Source organism: Onychomys torridus, chromosome 4 (assembly GCF_903995425.1).
Source record: "Onychomys torridus chromosome 4, mOncTor1.1, whole genome shotgun sequence".
Classification (NCBI taxonomy): domain Eukaryota; kingdom Metazoa; phylum Chordata; class Mammalia; order Rodentia; family Cricetidae; genus Onychomys; species Onychomys torridus.
In genome coordinates this window covers 144,109,667-144,129,360 of record NC_050446.1, presented here as the reverse complement: position 1 = coordinate 144,129,360, position 19,694 = coordinate 144,109,667, and the positions used below count along the sequence as shown (strand labels likewise).

The window sequence follows — 19,694 nt, the reverse complement described above, 5'->3', positions numbered from 1 at the left end:
CTCTCTCTCTCTCTCTCTCTCTTTCTCTCCTCCCTCTCTCCTCTCCTCCTCTCTTCCTCTCTCTCTCTTCTCCCCTTGCCCTTCTACCTTCTCTTTTGCTTTCTGGATCATCATGTAAGTGAGTGTGATCCACCATGATGTGCTTCCCTGCCGCAGGCCCCCCTGAAACCTTCAGAACTGAGCCATGGTGAACTTCTCCTTTCCCTGAGTTATCTTATGTATTTTCTTACAGTGACAGAAAGCTGGCTAACACAGCATGCCATGAGTTTGTGTCCATAACAAGAAATGCAAAGTATTACCACGGCCACATGAATGAAATGAGGACATGACTACAGGGGATGGTTGAGGAGAAAGAGTTTACTGTAGATATAAGGTAGAATACCAGGCCATGAGAGGAGAGAGAGATGGGGTGGAAGTGAGAGAGGAAGAGAAGGGATGGGGACAAGAGAGAAGTGGCAAGTGAACCAAGAGACCAAGAGAGTATGTGGCTGTGATGGCAGATTTATATAGGAAAGAAAAGCTGAGGGAAAGAAAGGGAAGTTCCTGGATTGTTGGTGCTCAGGGTAGAGGATGTGGTAAGAAGAGCTGAGAGGTCCACAAGTACTGAGTGAGCCTGGAGGCCCATGTGCTTTGTGGTTTGGTCACAGGCAACAGAGTTAGCCATTTGACCTGGGTCTTTGGAGACCTGACACAACACACATTGCTCTCCTGCTACGTCCTGATCACTTTTGTGTGAATCATGCTGTGTCCTTCACACCTAGTCTAGGCCAGACTGATTTTGCTTTCACAACCAGGTTTGTGTTTATTCTCTGTACCTATTTTCTTGGCAATGGTGGTGGTTCTTCATCCTGCCTGACCATAGTCTGTGTGTTTGTCTCATCTCTCAAAGTTACCCTGAGTTTAGTGGTTTTGTTCCCTAGTTGAAGTTTGGGGGTATCCAATACCCCTCTAGATTCTCCATAGGGCTTGAGGAGGTACATTTAGTTCCTCATTCTCTCACAGATAGCACTCTTGTAGGTGAGGTCCCCTGCCTGCCCTCCACTCACCTGAAGACTTTGTTTCTTTATCTGCTCTATAAATTGTAGAGGAAACTATCCACCAAGAAGCCACTGTGACTCTTGAAAGAGGTTCCAGATGCCCCCGAAGGCTGTATTGACTGCAGTCTCTGACAGTCCTCCACATCTCTTCTATCTCATTTCCTGGGGTGCCTCCACATTAGCTCATCTTCTATTGCTAATAACTTTGCCATGAAGACTAGTAAACTTTTTCAAAAACAAGCTTATTTGTGTCTTATGGTTCTAGGTCGACAAGCAGAGGGGCCCTAACTGACAGTGAGTACCTTGATGGCAGACTGTCTAGTCAGAACAGGTTATCCCCCTGCAAGAGGCAGGAAGTGTATGGATCACTTCCTATATCGTCCTCATCCTAAAAAGCCACCAGGATACAATGGGGATACCACCCTAGTTGCCTTATCCGCCCCTAGTCATTCCTACCTTCAGACACTGCATCCAGACTCCATTTCCACTCTTTTATTCCCATTGATAGATGACTTTGGAAATGGAGTTTATAGCACATGAGTTCTGAGAGACAGACATGTTAGTGTTTGAATGTGAGATATCTCCACAGGTTCATATGTTTAGACTTTTGGTCCTCAGCTGGTGGCCCTGTTAAAAGAGTCTGTGGAACTTGTAGGAGATAGAGCCTAGCTGGAGGAAGTGGTCACTGGAGAGAGAGCTTTCAAAGGTTAGAGCCTGGCCCTTTTTCCAGAGCAAGCTGTTTCCTGGTCTTCCAAGATGTAGGAAGTGGTGGCCACGAACTCCTCCCACCGTAGATTGAGCCACTTCAGCTTCCACGCCTCCTCATCATCAAGGACTCAAACTCCTGGAACCAGGAGGCATTTTACACCTCGCCTTCCTTAACTTGCTTCTTGTCAGTTATTTCATCATGATATTAACAAAAGTAACTGATACTACACCCAAACTGTGCAACCTTGCAAGAACATGACTGCACCTGAACCCTTGAGATCCCACACAAAGATGGGTCTGAAGACAGCACTTGCCAAAGCTGCCTTCCCAGGGCACTGAGCACTCACAGACCTCAGGAACAATTGCTGACATTGCCTTATACATAGATGGGGCTTCTTATCCTAATCTAGCCATTGGTTGCATATGGAACAACAGCCCTCTGACATAATTTTATGCCTTATCATAAAGGTTGCAGTGATTGGCATTTTGTCTGCCCATTTCCTGAGAAAGTAGGAGCTAGGATCCAAAACCAAAGCAGGACAAACTTGAAAAAAGGGCACCACTCCTGGTGGTGAGTTACTCATCAGTGTGTTTCAGCTTCATCCTCAGCTACACATTTACACACTAGCCAACACTCAGTCAGCCATTCCACAGTTTACTGGTAAATGTTCTTCAGGTGTTGGAAGTCACTCAAACACCAGCCACAGGGATGCAACCCAATATGGCAGGGTGGTGCAGCATTCCTTTCCAGCCCTCTAGTGAAACTCTTCTCCTTCCCCACATCACTTGAACTCAGTGGTTCTCAACCTTCCTAATGCTGAGACCCTTTAATATGGTTCCTCATGTTGTGGTGACACACAGCCCCCCCATCATAAAATTATTAGTTGCTACTTTATAACTGTAATTTTGTTCATAATATAAATATCTGATGTGTGACCCCCAAAAGATTGTGAGCCACAGCTTTAACTTACCCCTTCCTGTCTGCCCACTTCAGTTCATCTGACACTGAATCACACTGAGAGCCTCCAAAGGAAAAGGGTCGATGATAAGCAGGGAGACCACAGGACCCTCTGCCTCGTCTCTTGCAAGACAAGCCCTGAACAGTGGGCAGTCAGGACTTCATCCCATCCCTTGCAGGACTCGATTGTCACTTGTGTTTTATTTGGTTTCCTCCTAAGTTAACTTTACCTTTTACTCCTTCATTTACAAAGTATTTTTATATTTCAGGGTTTTAATCAGGTCAATGTCTTCTAAAATCATAGAAACTCTCTTTTCAGGGAATACGCCACCATTTACAGAACATAGAACTATATGCTACTGGAAGAAAATTTTTAAAAAATTTACTTCTGAGTAGTTCATTCTCTTATGCATTTCCAAAGTTTATTAATAACTGTATCTGTTTTATAAAAATTTGTCTGGGAGCCCAATATGCAAACAGGAAAAGGACCCACCATGCTCAGTTTATGTAGTGCTGGGAATCAAACTCATGGATTTGGTGCATGCTAGACAGATACATTACCAACTGAGCTACATCCTTGACCTGTTGCAGGTTTATTTTGCTTCTATTTCACCCCCTCATGATACAGTTTCAATCTCTGGGGAACCCAGGGCCAAATAGGAGAAACTAGACACATGTTCCTAACATATGCCCAAGATGGCTAATGTATTGTTTAGGACAATTGTACTCATATCCTGAAATGGGCCTTCCTTATATTCTGTGTTTGTGAGACCCCAGATCTGTGAGCCATGCGGGTACCATACAATATGGCTATAGGGAATATCTGGCTTTTAATGTGACTTGATTTTGAACAAAGCAGAGAACATGGACTTTGTATTAGCTTTGTTTCTACTGATGTGGTAAATACCATGACCAAAAGCCAGAGGAAAGTGTTTGCTTCATCTTTTATTTCATCAACTCCAGACCACCATGAAAGAAGTCCAGACAGGAACTAAAGGTAGGAACTGAAACAGAGACCATGGAAGAACACTGCTTACTAACTTGTTCCCCATGACTCACTCAACTTGCTTTTCATACAACCCAGGACCACCTTTCCAGAGGTGGCACCACCCACAGTGACTGGAACCTCCCACATCAATCATTAATCAAGAAAATACTCCACAGACTTGCTTATAGGCCAATCTGATGAAGTAATTTCTTAGTTGAAGTTGGTGTTTCTGTTGGCTAAGGCCACATATGAGTTCTTTATCCAGCAAAGGTTCACTGAGCCCTCCCTGTGCCAGGAAACACCTGTGATCTCTGCCTGCCAGGAGCACAGACCAAGTCAGGTAGTAGGCAGCAGCACTGCAGAAAATTTCTAGCTAGGTCAAGATTCTGCCATGGAAGACTGAACGAGACAGTCTGTCAAGTATTGGAGAGTCCCTGATGAGAAATGACATTCTGGAAGAATCCACTAATGTATTGAGCAAGTGAGCTCTGCGTGAACATGAGAGAAGTGTACTGACAGGTACTGAACACGTTGGCTTCTGAGTAATGGAATGTGTGGTGAGTCCAAGGAGCCAGCTGATGGTTGTATTTAATTCTAAGTGATGTAGGTTTGCATGGGTCTATGTGGCTAGCAGCTGCTGGCTTAATATAATGAACCCATCCAGAGTGCCCCCTAAGACCAAATGGTGACCTTCCTGCCCAGATGACCAGGTGGAGGAAGAAGAATGACTCCAGGTCCCCACACTAGTTGTGACACCTGGAGGGAGTCCAAATAATAAAGATGAATCAAACTTCGCTCCCTGGAAACAGCCAGTAGCTCTTGCTCGCATAGCTGCAGTGAGTGTGGAACTGGTTGAAGATCAGCACAAAACTTGACCTTGTGACTATTTAACAATAAATAAAATAATAATATGAGGCTTAAGACCCATCAGCCTAGTTGGAGGAGAGACCACTCAGGGGAACAACCCATCAGTGGGCACAGGCTGCAGAACCAGCAGCCCACTTGCCTTTGCCTTGCTTCCTGCAGCTCACAAGGAGACATAACATGAATCTTGAACTTTGTGAGTGTTTCCCATCTGCTGCAGATGTTCCAGACAGTAACCTAGGAAGGGGATTTTAAAAGACAGCTGCCCTACAAGCTGAGTCTCTTCTGCATGAGTGGTGCATATCTACTTGGCTGAAGGAATCTGCACATCTCTTGAACCAGCTGTATCTCCTCCCCTCCCTGTTTGGTGGCTCTATGCCCATGGCCACTTAAACCCATGAGGATCCTACAGATGGAAGAGCAAAGAAAGGATTACAAGCCAAGATGTTCTTATCTCCTCTGTAATTTTTCTTGAATTTTAAAAATCTATTTTAATCAAACTGATTAATTATTTTGGTGTCATGCAAGAGCAACTCTATAACTTCAATGTGTGGTTCGATTAAGAAGTAATCAAACAATAAATACTGCAGAGTATTTATTGTTCTGAAACCCACTTCTTCACGGGATAGGGATGGTGATGTAATTCTTCAGAGACAGGTAGAGCCAGACACTGTAGTCCTAGTATGGTTGGGGGCAACAGAGCAGCAGATTCCAACCTTGACTGTATGGGAAAATATCAGCACCTCTGTGGCTGCTGCCACACTTACACAACCATCTTGGCACACACCAATTAAGAAGCAAGATGATCAGAATCCCTGGTGGCCGAAGGGAAGCAGCATACAAACGAAGGTGAAGCCAAACAGTTTTCTTTGCAGCTGGCTCTGAGTTCAAACACAGCACAAAGCCTAGACTAACCAGTGAGGGGCTGGCTGCGCGGTACTGTTGGCAAGGGTATCAACCTTCCCCGGCCTCTGCTTTGTCCATTATAAAACAGAAATGGCAATAAAATTTAAATTATCTCCAGAGGTGTTGTGAGACCCAATGACCTCAGGAGCACAAAACTCTTTTCTTTACAAGCTAAAAAATCAAAACCCCAAAACCAAAAGCTAAGAATCTAAACAAGCATGCACAGATTTGTGGCCCATAAGCCCAAATCTCCACTCACATCAGGGCAGCTTTGACCTGCAGGTCAAGAAGGTGAGGATCTGAAGAAAGATGACCTTTGCCCTCTGGTCTTTAGACCTGATGGATTTGTCACAGGCTAAACTCTTAGGCACTTCCTGCAGAGATGGCCCTCCAGCAGGACGGTTCGAGGTGCACAGTTGTGGTCATGGACCTCCTCTCTGCATCACTGGTTTGCAGAAGGAGCTATAGAAGATCTAGAGGTGACAGGGCTGTATAAGAGGTGCTATGTGACAAAAGGAGCACAGGGTGCCCTTCATCCTAATAGGTGGCTCCATGCTATGCAAGGCCTGGCCAGTGCAGTCCTTGGGAATGGTGCATGAATTATGCATCCCTGCTGGCTGTTTTGATTTCCATCTCAGATAGCCATAATGATAGTAATTTTCATTTTCCTTTACTGTTCTGAAGACCATATGGGAGATTGCATACAGAATAAAACGAATTGAAATTCCACAGATGTAGTCCTGTTTCGGAAGGGACACTGTACAGTCCCCGACACATAGAAGGGACACTGTACCAGGCAGAAGACTCATACTTGGGCAGAGAGAAACAGTGATCGGCAGCACAGATATGAGAGAGAACTGGCCTTATGACCTCCAGAGGTGACTTTTGCTCTGGGGAATAAAGCATGGGACCCCTGGCCCTCAGGCCTCCCTGTGTGTGGTGGAGAGAACCAGGACTGTCTGGGCAGTGGGTGATCAGCTTCCATGGCAGGGCCACCCAGAGAAATCCTTGTTTGTTATGTGAGTGATCACAACACCCTGAGATTGTTTTCTCTATTTACTACAGAGAAACAAAGTTCCCACATGAAGTCCCCAACCTCTCAGTGCAGTGCTACACTGTCTGCCTGGTGACTAGGGCTTCCAGCAGTTTTATGTGTAAAATTATACACAACACCATTTTCATTTGGGGGATTTTGAGCATCTGTGTATGAGTGGCTCCAGGCTGCTGGGGATGGGGAGTGGATAGCCCGATAGCCTGGTGTGGCAGGTGTCAAGCTCCATAGAACATTTTCAAGCTTCTCCAGGCTGCGGCAGGATCTGAATGATAATAAGCCCTTTGAAGAGGAGATGCTCGGTTTCTTTTTTTGTTTTTTGTTTTTTGTTTTTAGAAACAGTGTCTGGAGTAAGCTAGGGCTTCATCTTTGTGTGAAATAAACAGTTGGAGAAGGCAGCCTTGGTTTTTGATGAGTCAGCACAAAGGGCATATGCTTTGATGAGATAAAATCCAGTGAGTGGAGCCAGCCAGGGGTGTCCATCCAACATCTGGGAAGCAAGCACATACAAGCCCTACGAGGTAGCTAGGTAGTGGTTTTAAGTCTTAGAATCATCCTCTCTGGTGTTCCCAGCCCACCCACAGAACCACCTGAGTCAGATTCCCAGGAAATTCTCACCAGGTCTGTGAGAGTCCCAAGAGCCGCTGTATCACAGTGAAGAGAGAGCTACATTTACAGGCAGCTGCTCCCAGAACAGCTGTCACATCCTCATGAAGGAGGCTGTACATCTGAGTGGAACTTGGGTTCCTCATATCCTAACTCTGATCAGCATCAAAGGACACTTGAGTATATCCAGAGACAGCATCCTCTCCCTGTCCACACTAGCCCCACCCTGTCCTGACCACAAAAAGCAAGATACAGGTGGGGCATGTCTCCTGAAAGTCCTCAAGACCACCATCTTTATCCCCATCACCCCCGACACCAGGATCCCAGAGATTTTTGAAACATGATTTTCCTCACTCACCTCCCAATGAACCCATTATGAGTCTAAGGTGTCCTAAGTCGGGGATGTATTTAATACCTGGAGAAATCAAAGGTAAACTAAAACAAAGATAAAAATAAAACAAACAAAAAACAGTAAGTTAAACCATGGTGAGCTGAGGGCCTTCTGTATCACCATCATTTTCTGTAACATTTTGCTTACTATTTTGCTGTCTAAGAGGTTTGGCCAGTTTTATTTGAGGTTCTCACTCGTTGGTGATCATGGTAACAAGAACATCAGCAACAGCAGCTGGAACAGCAGCCAGGAAGGGCCTGCTCCAGCCAGGTGGCATTCCATTACTCGGTCACTGAACTCCCTCCTGTCCTTCCCATTGCAGAGTGACTACTCCAGCGACACAGAGAGTGAGGACAACTTCCTCATGATGCCCCCACGGGACCACCTGGGGCTCAGCGTCTTCTCCATGCTCTGCTGCTTCTGGCCTTTGGGCATTGCGGCCTTCTACTTGTCCCATGAGGTAAGGCCTCTGTCAGCTGGTTATGTACCTTACAGGGTGATGATGTTCACATAAGCACACCATCACCAAGGATAGCCAAGGAAGCCTGGCCATTGTCTACCATGAGGTGCGTCTGCATACAATAAGCTGGGGGGGACCCCCAGAAAGCCAAGTAGGGTTGTTAGGTGGCCTTACCTGCTGGTCCCTCAGTTTTGTCCTTGTAGAAGTAATACTGCTTCAGAAACAGAACTAAGGACCAAAGCAGGCATCCACCTACCAGAGGACAGATGGTCTTTGGAGGTTTGACCTTTAAATGAGACTTGGTGTGTCACTTGTGGGGAATCATCTGGTCTAGGTTAGAGATACCATTGTAAACACCAAACCTAGCCAGAAAGGAGGGAACAGGGTTGTTTTCCTTGTCGAAGGCTCATTTTTACAAACTATTCATATAACAGAGCCTGGTCTCCAACAGCCCATGTAGATCCATGCTGAGTGGGAGATCCTAAAGGTACCAATTCCTGCTTATCCTACTATACAGCGGCCCATACTATACAGAATGGAGGTTTTGAAAGAGGTTTTTCCTAGCAAAGAAAGAAACAGCTTTCACAGTCTTGTTCATAAAAGAAAAGCTTTTCTATGCATTAATTAAAGCATGAAATTACCATCACCCACTGTCATTGTCCAACCAGAACAGGGAGAATGGCAGCCCCATGTAGTACTAGAGGCTCTAGTACATATGGAGGTTCTCTGGGTATGAGATGACCCTTGAGGGATGCCAGGATACCCCTGCTGGCTTATAGGATTCCAAGACTGAGGCTGTCAACAACTCGCTGACATACTTGAAAAAGCTTTTTCCTTGTTTGAACACGGCTTTTCTGCTTGAACCAGAAGTTACTTCTTGGTGGCTTCTGAATTGAAGTTTGGACTGGTGTGGTGAGGGGAGCCTTGCCTAGCTCTCTGTGTGCCGCCAGCACGGCTCCAGCAATGGCCAGCTGCCTCCCTTTCCTAATGTCCTAGGAAGAGCAAGGCTTGTGGCCCTCTTTAGGACCAGTGCTTTTGCAAACCTAAGAGACAGAGAATTGTCTCAAGATAAGAGGGAGGATACACTGGATGTGTGTGGGGGTTGGGGGGAGTGGGAAGCCTATGGAGTCAGGCAAGGAGGGTGGAGCAGACCACAGCTCCTGTTCTGTGCTGTTCTTTGGTCTAAGTTCTGGAAGATAAAACACTAGGGTAGGTGATCCTGAACCCCTAAGGTCATGCTGAGGGCTTGTTCAAGGGCCAGCCCTAGCCTGGAAGGTCTTTCTAGGTGTCTTCTGTGAATGCTCTATGAATGTTACAGACCATGATTGCAATCAACAGTATAAGCTTGTATGGAAAGCCAGATTCCTGGGCTCAGGCAGCTGTGAGTTGAGGCAGGCTCAGGTGAGCCTCACCTCCAAGGCTTACACAGGTACTGCCCATACTGCATATACAGGTACATGAGGGTTTGGAGAAAGACCTGTGTGTGATATTCATGGTGAGTGCAGTCTGCTCCTGCCTATATAAGAAGCACCCTAAGTCTGGGCTAGACAATAAGCCTTACTAATAAAGAGAGGTCAAGACAATGAAGTGAAAAGAGCCAGCTCCTCACCCAGCTAGGGCATTGTGGATCTATCTCATGAGTGGAACATTGTACCAACTGCATCTAGACCCAGGATCTTGCACTTCATGTCTGTGTCATCCTAGACTAAGAAGGATGTGGCTCATCTGCCCTCCTGAGAGCAGTTACACAGGCAGCAACAAGTGAAAAACCAGAGCTGAAATTTGATGTCAAGTTTTGAGATGGGGATGGTGTTTTCACCTCATGTTCCGCTGAGGGAGGTGTCGCCAAACACTGGAACCCTAGATAAATGGCATGGGTCAAGGAATGGTAGCCTATGTGTCCATCCATACCAGAAGCCAGCTTTCATGAAACCTGCTAACTATCCCAGCCCGATGGCCTGCTTCTTCACATATCCTGCAACGAAGCCCCGTCCTCTCTTCTAAGCAGAGCGAGTTGGTACCTGTACCTTTGTCCCAAAGGTGTTACAGCATTCAGGGTCTCATCTCAGACATCAAGCTGCTTCTTCATATGATAAGAGCCTCTTAAAGATGGGTCCCAGGATCCCAGGTGTTGAATACCTTTAGTGGTCAAGATGATTATTGTTCAGCGGGAAATACAAAGAGTTCCTTCTATACCAGCTTCTAGTGACTTCTTTTGGAAGGAAAACTAAAACACTTGCAGTGGATAGGGATGGGTCTGTGCTGCTGGAGGAGGAAGAGGTGCTCCCAGCTCCTCTCCCTCCTCCCCAGCTTCCCTTTTCACTACACTCAGAGAATGAGCTCCCTGCTGTGGAACCCAGAGCTGTTTTGCTGTTTCCATTAGAAATGTCTGGATGGAGTTTCCATTGCAGGGCCTGTGTCCAAGTCCTGTCTAGATGGGGGCTTCCATGCTCAAACACTTCCCAGAGCCTCAGCCCAGCCAAAGGGCTGCTGTGCTCTCTTTTATGCTTCTGCAACTCAAACTGCAGACAGGAAAGAAATCTCCAGGCCATTTGAGGAGAGCAGGCAGCTGCCAAGAGGAGAGTGCGTACGGCATGGACTAGAACAGACACACTCAGAATCAAGCTCTAAATTGAATCAAAGCTGGCCTGGACACGGCCAGCTGGGACTTCTAATCCTGGGGCCTGGAGGGAGAAGCCCAGTGCCTTCTCTCTCTGGAGGTTCTTTGCAGATGTTGTCAAGGCCCCCAGAGTGCTCAGCTGTGGAGCCTCAAGGGGAGCTACAGCCCAGCACAGTGCTATTTGGAAGCCAGGCTCCCCAAGGCTGTGGTGCTGCTCCTAAGAAATCTTTGACATCCACATGTGACTTTAGTTGTTTTTGTTTGGTTGGTTTGGTTTCAGTGTATCCACTGGCGAGTCAACTGTGCTTTTATATTGTCAAAGCAACTCTCAGTGAGGTTACAGGAATACTTCACAGGGCCATTCTGGGAAAACAAAGCAGGGGGGTTGATTAAATCAGTCAGTGGTGAAAAGAATGAATCCTTGTTCTGGACTTACTAACTTGGGCTTTTGAGGTTCTGTCTTCTTCTAAGCAGATCCTTGTCTGTAGGCAATCCTCCCTGACTATTTCCTGGTCCACAGCATGTCATCAAAATGATTTCCACACCCAAGATTTCCCAGAGGGAGTTAGGACAGAGAGCACAATGGTACCCTGCTGGGCACCCCAACTGTCCAAGCACTGCGGCTCTGCAGGCAAGTGGATGCCTGGACAGAGGCAGACAGGAGTTCTAAAGCTGTGAGAGCAGACTAACAGACTAACAGTAGGGACGGAAGGCAGGGGTAACTCTGCTGAGCACCCACTATGCACCAGAGACTGCATGCTACAATGTGCCCCTGCTAAAGCTCTGGGTCCTGTGGGAAGAGAATGCTTTGGGAATGTACTTCCCCTCCCCAGCACAGACCTACTCCTCTGGAGTGGGGCCTGGGAACCTGCATTTTAACAAGCCTGCTGCCTGATTTCCACAGCACTCAGTGTGAACACTGCTGTCCACCCAAGTGACCTCATTCGGACTGGGGTCACATATATCTTGTTGTGGCTGAGGCTGGACTCAGAGAGGTGGAGTGCCAACTGGGGGTAGGGAGTTTAGGATAGAGAACCTGGCAGAGAAGCCTGCCATCCAACATTGTGCCCTGAGCTGTAACAAAGGACTTGATACAGATACAGAGTGGGGGCTGACAAATGAAGCTTGCTGCCCACTTCATTTTCGTGATGTCATCTGGCCCCCAAAGAGTGCCAGTTCTGTAAACCAGCTTATAGAGAACGGTGTGGAATGTAGATTAACTTAGAAACTGGTGTTTCCAAATGATGCTAAGGGTAGAGATAAATCCTACAGTTTGCTGAGTAACTGCTGTAAGCCAGTTAATGCCCACACTTATCTTCTTTAATCCTCCAATAAATCTAAAAGTGAAAAATTAGTATCTCCATTGAAATGGAAAAAAATGTTTCAAGGATTAAAACAACTTCCAGATCTCATAAAGGTATAAGTATGGGGTGCATGAGGCAGAACACAGCACTTCTGTCCTTTAAAACAGAATCCACTGCAGCAGAACCCCTTTGTCCATGCACAAACACACCTAGGATCACAGGACTCCCTCCTCAGTCCTCTGCCCCCACCTCCCACTTCAAGAATGCATAGCACAGGGATCCCAAGGGAAACACGGTCATCCTTGACTTTGTGGCCCTGCACTCCATCCCTTGGAACAGATGGTGACCTGAAACTGCAGCTGGACACACTCTCCAGGGGCCTTGGGTCTGGATCTGTACCACAGGCCCTGAGGTTACATGTGTGAGGTGACTAGCAGAGTCTTCTCTTTGAGACATTTATTATGCCTTGATTTCATTTCATTTCATGAAATGCTTCTTTCCTTTACTAACTGCAACATTACAGCAATAATTAAATGGGAGATGGGTACTTAGAACCAGATTAGGAATTTCATGAATAGTGCCAGCAAAGGGAACCAGGAAATGAGGGGGAAAGGGAACCTTCTTCTGGGGAAACAGGGATCCGCAGAGCTGGTCAGCATCGCCTTGAAATGTACCCATGAGTCTGTGTTTATTAAACACACAGAATGTGTCAGCCCTGATCCAGGGATCTTCAGTAAACAAGACAGGTCAAGCTCCTCCTTCATAGAGTTGGCATTTCAGTGAAGTCAGGCAGTGGAAAAACAAGAATAAAACCAGAGGAGTATGCAGGAGAAAGATAGCATTGCAAATGGATATGGGAGAGAAATTTTAAGGAGTGGTCACAGAGGGAGTGCTAAAGAGGTGACATTTCATGACAAAGCCATAGGCCTAAGCCAAGAGGTGCTCTTGAGAAAAGCCTTCCTGGCAGAGACAATCAGTATAAAGGCTCTATGATGGAAACTAAACCAGCACACATGAAGAATGACCTGGTATGACTGAAGCCAGGAGACTACTGGGTGTGAGAGTTTGAAACTAGAATGGAGGAACGGGTAGGGGTGTGTAGGTAGACCCAAGGACCTTTATCTGTTAAAATGAGTTCAGCTCTGATTTGGGCATGAGGAGCCATGTGGTGTTACTGCAGAAGGCAGCAGGCAGCAGAGCCCCAAAGTTCAAGGTGTTACCATAATCCAGAAGACAACCAGTGGGGCTGGACCACTTCTGCTACCAGGGATTTTATAAGTAGATAGACTGGAATGCCATTTAGAAGAATGACCTATGAGTTTGTATTGTGACATGAAGAGACAGAGGGATGGGGCCCCTGGAGAGGGAAGATTATGCAGTAGGAAGAAAGGCATGTAAAATGAGCAGGGTGGGTCTTGTCTTGACTTCAGCAAGTGTGTTGGCATGGAAGAAAGGCACAGAGCAGGTGGATTGGATGTGTGGCTTGGGTTTCAGGGGAGAGGTCTGGGTACAAACATGAGCCAGGACAAAGCTAAGCTTTAAGCACTAAAGGGAGCAGTGAAGAGGTGGGTGAGCATTGGAAAGTCCTCAGGGACTGGAGGGAGGGACAATCTGAGGAGTAGCCTACAGAGGGTATGGGACAGAACCCAGGGAACCACGCCATGGAGAACAGAACAGTAGACCCTGCACAAGAAGGAGCCATGGGTTCTCAGGCATTCTAGTTTCTTGATCTCTTGTTGGCAACACATTGAAAACTCCTTGCCTATGATGTATATATATGTGTGTGTATATATATATATACTTTTCTGTAAGTCTATCGCACTTCAGTTAAAAGGATGCAAGCATACATGGGAGACAGTGATTGAATGTGGTGCACAGGGCAATGTGTTTTGAAGTTTGCTGTGGGTAGAAGCAGAGTAATATTTAATGTTACTGAAAGAGATGTAAATGGCAACCTTTTTTGTTTATTTGCTTATTTAAGTTTGTAATGCTAGGTATCCAACCCAGGACATCCAGCATACTAGGCAGACTACCACTGAGCTCCAATCTAGCCATTTGTTACACATGTATGTACAGTGTGTGTTCAAAGACATCTAACAGATAAGATGTGGGTGTTCCATGTAGGAACTGATGAGAGAGTATTGCTGGAGAGATCCTATGTGATGGGCAAGCATGAGAAGCAGAAAGGCCATTGTCCTCCTCAGAGTCCCAGGATTTATCCCTAGACATAGACAGAACAAGAGCATGGTAGATGTGTGAGGGAGCTTGGAGAAGGGGAGACTTCACCAAGAGGTCCTGGTTGCTGGACAGGCCTGAGCTAAAATGAAGAAGTCTTCCTCAGAAGAAGAAGGGAGCCTGAGAGGTAGGATCTGAACAAGGAGAGCACAGGACGGGAAGAAAGGGCTGGAGCATTTAGAAACCAAGGTGCGGGACAGGGAGGTGTGCGTGTGCCAGGCTTACCCCAGCAGATCTGATGGGCAGAGGGTCACAGTCTTGTGAACAGAAAGTGATCCTTCTGTGTATTTGCTACGGCGAGCACAGAGCTCAGGGCAGGGGCTCTGTCCCAGTTAGGGAGGCTGAGCCACACAGTAAGGGAGGAAGTCGGAGGTCGGGAGGGCACCAGAAAAGTGAAGTGGCTGGTCCCAGAGTCCTGTCCATGGTTTCCTTAACAACCTTGGAATTAGGCTCATTGAGTTCTGAACTTGAGACTGACTTGACCCACAACTGCCATGTTAGAGGAAGCATAAGTCTCACTTTAGACAAAAGGTGTCATGCAGAGGAGAATGCTGCCTCTCTATCCACCCCTTCCTCTCATCCCCAGTGAAATAACAGTCCTCTCAGGAGCCTTCACAGCCTCATGTGTTCTTACCTCTCAACCCTGTCTGTTCTGGGTCCTAGTAACTAAGAGGAGACAACCAAGTTAAACCAAGTTTGATGCCAAGGACTAAAAGTACTTACGTTTTCTCTAGAGTTTGATGCTCTCTACAATGTAGAATAAGCATGTCCCAGCCTCCTTCTAAACAAAGCTTCACAAGTTCTTAAAGGGTGAGGAGAAATATCACATGGTTTGACTGTGAAATCTACCACCAAATATTCTCTGTTAGAGCACATCAAGAGGGACATCCCCATCCCCAAGGGACATGAGTGTATGTCCCTTCTGTCTTTACCTAGACACTAATGCTAGTTCCATGTGGCTAGTTTGTGAGATTATTGTCAGTGATTTCAGCCCATTTTCTGGGAAAAAAAGCCAAAGGTTTCTTTGGACTGCCACCAGGACATTGCTTAGAGAGTAGGTGAGACTCTTAATAGAACACCAGATGATGCCATCTGTGGCTGGGCTTTTGCCCATATCTAGTCCATGCTTGATTGGCTGGTGAGCCAATCCACAAGGGTTAGGGCTAGGATTTTGTAGGGATATGCCACATTTACCAGTTTTTTTTAATGGTAAAAAAATGTGAGGTTGGTAAGATGCCTTGAAAATCTATTATAGCAAATTGTTGGGACTTTTCCTCCATTTGCCAAACTGCAGGCAGAATAACTCAGGATTCTTATGTTTATTTATGTGTTTCTTTGTGCCAAGAGCTGCTTTCAAAAAGATTGAACGGGATGCCTCCAGTGATGGCCTTACCCTCACCTGAGAGTTTTGTCTTCAGGGATTACTCCTCCTTACTGCTTGTCTACTGGACCCCTTTTCCACCCACATTGGCTCACCAGGCACCTGGACAAGCATTTCTGGTCCCCAGCTCAACCTCAAGCCTCATTCTTTCTCTGCCTGGTTTGTGAGGTGTCACTACTCACACAGCACCCACAAGCCTGGAGAACAGACTCTGGGAGTGGATGGGCCTAGCCCTTGTCTCTGGGATGCAAATCTCCAAGGAGACACAGGTGTCAGTGCCTAGCATAGGTATACTGAGTACAGAAGGTTCTGCACCTTCAGGAAGATCAGAGTGAAGATCTTTTTGCATTCTCTTCCCTCTTTCCTTCCTTCCTTCCTTCCTTCCTTCCTTCCTTCCTTCCTTCTTTCCTTCTTTCCTTCCTTCCTTCTTTCCTTCCCTCTTTCCTTCCTTCCTTTCCTCTTTCCTTCCTTCCTTCCTTCCCTCTTTCCTTCCTTCCTTCTTTCCTTCCTTCCCTCTTCCCTTCCTTCCTTCTTTCCTTCCCTCTTTCCTTCCTTCTTTCCTTCCCTCTTTCCTTCCTTCCTTCCTTCTTTCCTTCCCTCTTTCCTTCCTTCCTTCCCTCTTTCCTTCCTTCCTTCCTTCCCTCTTTCCTTCCTTCCTTCTTTCCTTCCTTCCTTTTTCCCTTCCTTCTTTCCTTCCTTCCTTCCTTCCTTCCTTCCTTCCTTCCTTCCTTCATTCCTTCCTTCCTTCCTTCCTTCCTTTCTTCCCTAACCATGCCCCTGCACATTCTCTCCAGTCCTCTTCTACCATACATTTGGAGGGATGGTCTGGCAGTGCCCCCACCCCAGGACATAGGTGGTAGAGGTTCACTCTGAAGTTTGGGAGAGGAGGCTGACTTTATGCTGTGGAAAGGGGTTCCACGTGCTTCCTTACCCCTGTGCTGAGGTCTCAGGGCTTGGCTTCCTTCCCAGGGCTCTGTCCTCCCCCCTGTCCTTTTTATTAATCAAACAGTATTAAACATGCAGAGTAAAGCATTGCATTTCTTCTAATGTTTCTTCCAACTTTGAAATTTTCACCTTGACCTGGAGTGAAACTCTTTCCCAGAGGGGCTAAGTAGGTCTTCAGAAGTCAGAGCTGGTGCTCAGGCCACTGTGTCTCCTGGGGACACTGAGATGTCCCTTGTGCTAAATAACGAATGAGCTAGAATGAATAAGCTAGAGATGGTGAGCCCTAAGAAGATCTCTGAGCCCCAAAACTCCTCCAGGCTCCTCAAAACTGCAGCATTGTAGGACCCCTACTGACTTATTTGGAGGTGCATATTGAGGCCAGCACAGTGAAGGACAATGAAAAGAAGCTTGGGAGGAGAGAGAAGAGGGCAGGCTGGTATTTACAGTGATGGTACTGAGCCCCCAGCACAGCCTGCTACTGGCCACCCAAGGTCTCATGACAAACTTGGCAGCTGAGGCCTGGGGAGAGAAATAATAATCCAGGTCCCAAAGAACACATTCAAGGCTGGCCCTTAGGGACCTGTGTCCTATGCTCCCAGGCTGCACTATCTGGCTCCTGTAGAACCTAGGGATTATTTTAAAAAGGAAAAGGGTTGAAAGGTAATACGTTTTCTGTTTAATGTGATAATAGGTTTCTCTGCTGATGCAATAAGCCAGATCAAGCCAAATTTTAAAAATGAAAGAACAGGTATATTTGAGCAAAGCAACTCTCAGGTGAGCCCTCTGGTCCCAGAGATTGAAGCTGGAGAATGTTACACACACAAGGGAACTAACACGGGGAGCATATATATCCTGTAGATGAGGGGTGATTCCGAGTCCTCCACAAGCCAGGTTTGTGCCCAAGTATGGTCAAACGCTGACTGCTTTAGGCAGAGTCCTGGGCTGCTGGCAACTTCAAGGGAGGAGCTGCCAGAGCTGCCAAGAATTCGGAACTTGGCTTTTTGGCACCTTTTCTTTCTTGGAAATTCTCTGAAAGGGCAGGGTTTGGAGAGAGAGGAATGGGGCTTCCCGGATCAAATCACTGGTATTCTTGCTGCTTCCTATATGAGTCATCATGTTCGTGTGTTGAATACAAATATAATTATATTAACTAAGAAAGTACTCATTGATTTATTTACTTATTTATTGGGAGACAGGATCTCATTATATAGCCCAACTTGGCCTTGAACGCATGCAATCTTACTCCTTCTCTATCTTGTATACTGAAATTAATACCTTGCCATCAAAACAATTTATAAATTGTCTTAAAGCAAGTGGCCAAGTAATCATTACTAAACTTAAGAAATAGAATCCTCCTGAGACCCTCAGGATGGAAGAACTGGGTGCCCTTTCCTAGCTTCTCTTATCAAAATCCTGAGCCCACCCAAGCTCCTTAGGGCTCAGATGCCTCCCGCTGGGGTAATGTTACTGCTGGATCCTGCAGGCACTTGTGTGCATTGGCCTCATCTTCCAGATGGTTTGATCCTCATTCTTCCACAGTCTGTGACCCTCCACATGATGGTGTCCCACCTGCTTAAAGTACAGCTCTTGGAGTTTCCCTTCAAGTGAATCTGCTGGTGGTGAATCCTCTCAGTTCTGGGCCTTTGGTCACTTTGACCCTTGCAGGTGTGAGTGCCTGGTGTGGAACTCTAGCCAAATCTCTCTCTTCCGTGTCTCAACTTCTGCCAAACCATCCCCAGAGTGATAACCTTGGGTTTGGACTTTGACGAGTTTTAAGATTTCTGTTTCTGCTTCCTTAGCTAAGCTTTTTCTGTGTTTCACTCACCTTCCCAGATTTCTGAGCCATCTCTTGATCACAGTTTCTTGATCATAGTGAGCAGGTATTTTATGGACATTGCCTGATGGGATTCACTTCACTTTACCTCCCACTGCTTAGCTCTCTGGTGCTCCATCTCAGGGAAGTGGCTGCTTTTCCAAGGTCACCCTTTTTAGTGGGCTCCCGACTTAAACTTGTATCTCTCCTGTCCCACAGAGTAGCAAAAACATACCTTCTTGGATACCTCTGTGGGTAAAGCAACAGTGCCCCATGAGTCTTGCTCACTCCTCTTGTTTCTTGGCCTCTCCCCAATCTTGGCGTCACAACCATTCATCTTATTCTTTGTTGCTTGCTAAAATAGCTTTTATTTTCTCCATGAGAATTTTAGAGGTCATCTATTAAAAGACTACTAGTCTGTCACTACCCAAAGCAGGATTCTGTGCTTCTGTCTCTTTATTTAAATAAATAATATTCTCCTTTTCCAGTATCCTTATTTTAACTTAGACCGGTGAAGTCTTATATGAGGGATTCCAATTATCTGTTGCTCAAATTCCTATCCCTTTTGGTGCTAATTGAAACTTAGGCTGTGTTGCACTGCATGGATAACCAAGTGCAATCTACTGGAGCTGAACTGTGTGAGAAATCTGGCAATCCCCAGTACTTCTCATTCAACAGCCAAGGAGGAAAGAGTCCCTACTTCAATAATACAGAGAAGCACCAAGCCCAGGTCCTCACTAAGTGCAGTTGTTTGTATCTGATGTAGAGATCGAAGACCAGTGTCTGGTAAGGTTGTCAGACATAGTTGAGCAAAGAGCAAATCCAGCCACCTCAGTGCTCTGAGTGAAGGCCTTATTGAATACAATGGGCAGCCAGCACTCACACCACTGGTGCCTCTAGACCTTTCGAGGCAGAGCCAGTGTGTAGTATGAAACCTAAAGAGTCTTATTAATAAAAACAAATCTGGAGCCAGGTATCGGGTTAAATGCTGGAAGATCAGAGAAGCAGAACAAGCCACAGCCAACTTTACCTCACCAGTTCCTCAGCTGATCCTCTTTCCTCTGAGTCCTCATCCAGAATGAATCTCAGCTGAATTGTGATGCTCAAAAACCTGAAAGCTTAACCAACCTCGTTCCTGGTTTTCATGCCTTATATTGCTTTCTGCCCTCACTTCCTGGGATTAAAGGCATGTGCCACCATTCCTGGCTGTTTCTAATGTGGCCTTGAACTCACAGAGATCCAGAGGGATTTCTGCCTCTGGAATGCTAGGATGAAAGACATTAGTGCTACCATTTTCTAGCCTTTGTATCTAGTAGCTGTTCTGTTCTCTGACCCCAGGTAAGTTTATTAGGGTGCACAATATTTTGGGGAACACAAAACCACCACACCAGTGTGTTCTCTAAGCTACCCCCCAGGAATGAGTAGAC

The 19,694-nt window shown here is 46.3% G+C and overlaps 1 protein-coding gene across 3 annotated transcripts in view; it reads left to right on the top strand.

The window, feature by feature from the left end:
- Positions 1 to 19,694, top strand: part of Syndig1 (synapse differentiation inducing 1) — a 164,121-nt gene that overhangs the window by 86,000 nt on the left and 58,427 nt on the right. For all 3 annotated transcript variants that reach the window (XM_036186361.1, XM_036186362.1, XM_036186363.1), the window contains exon 3: positions 7,832 to 7,969. In XM_036186361.1, the coding sequence (XP_036042254.1) occupies positions 7,832 to 7,969 (138 nt within the window). The remainder of the gene's footprint in view (positions 1 to 7,831; positions 7,970 to 19,694) is intronic.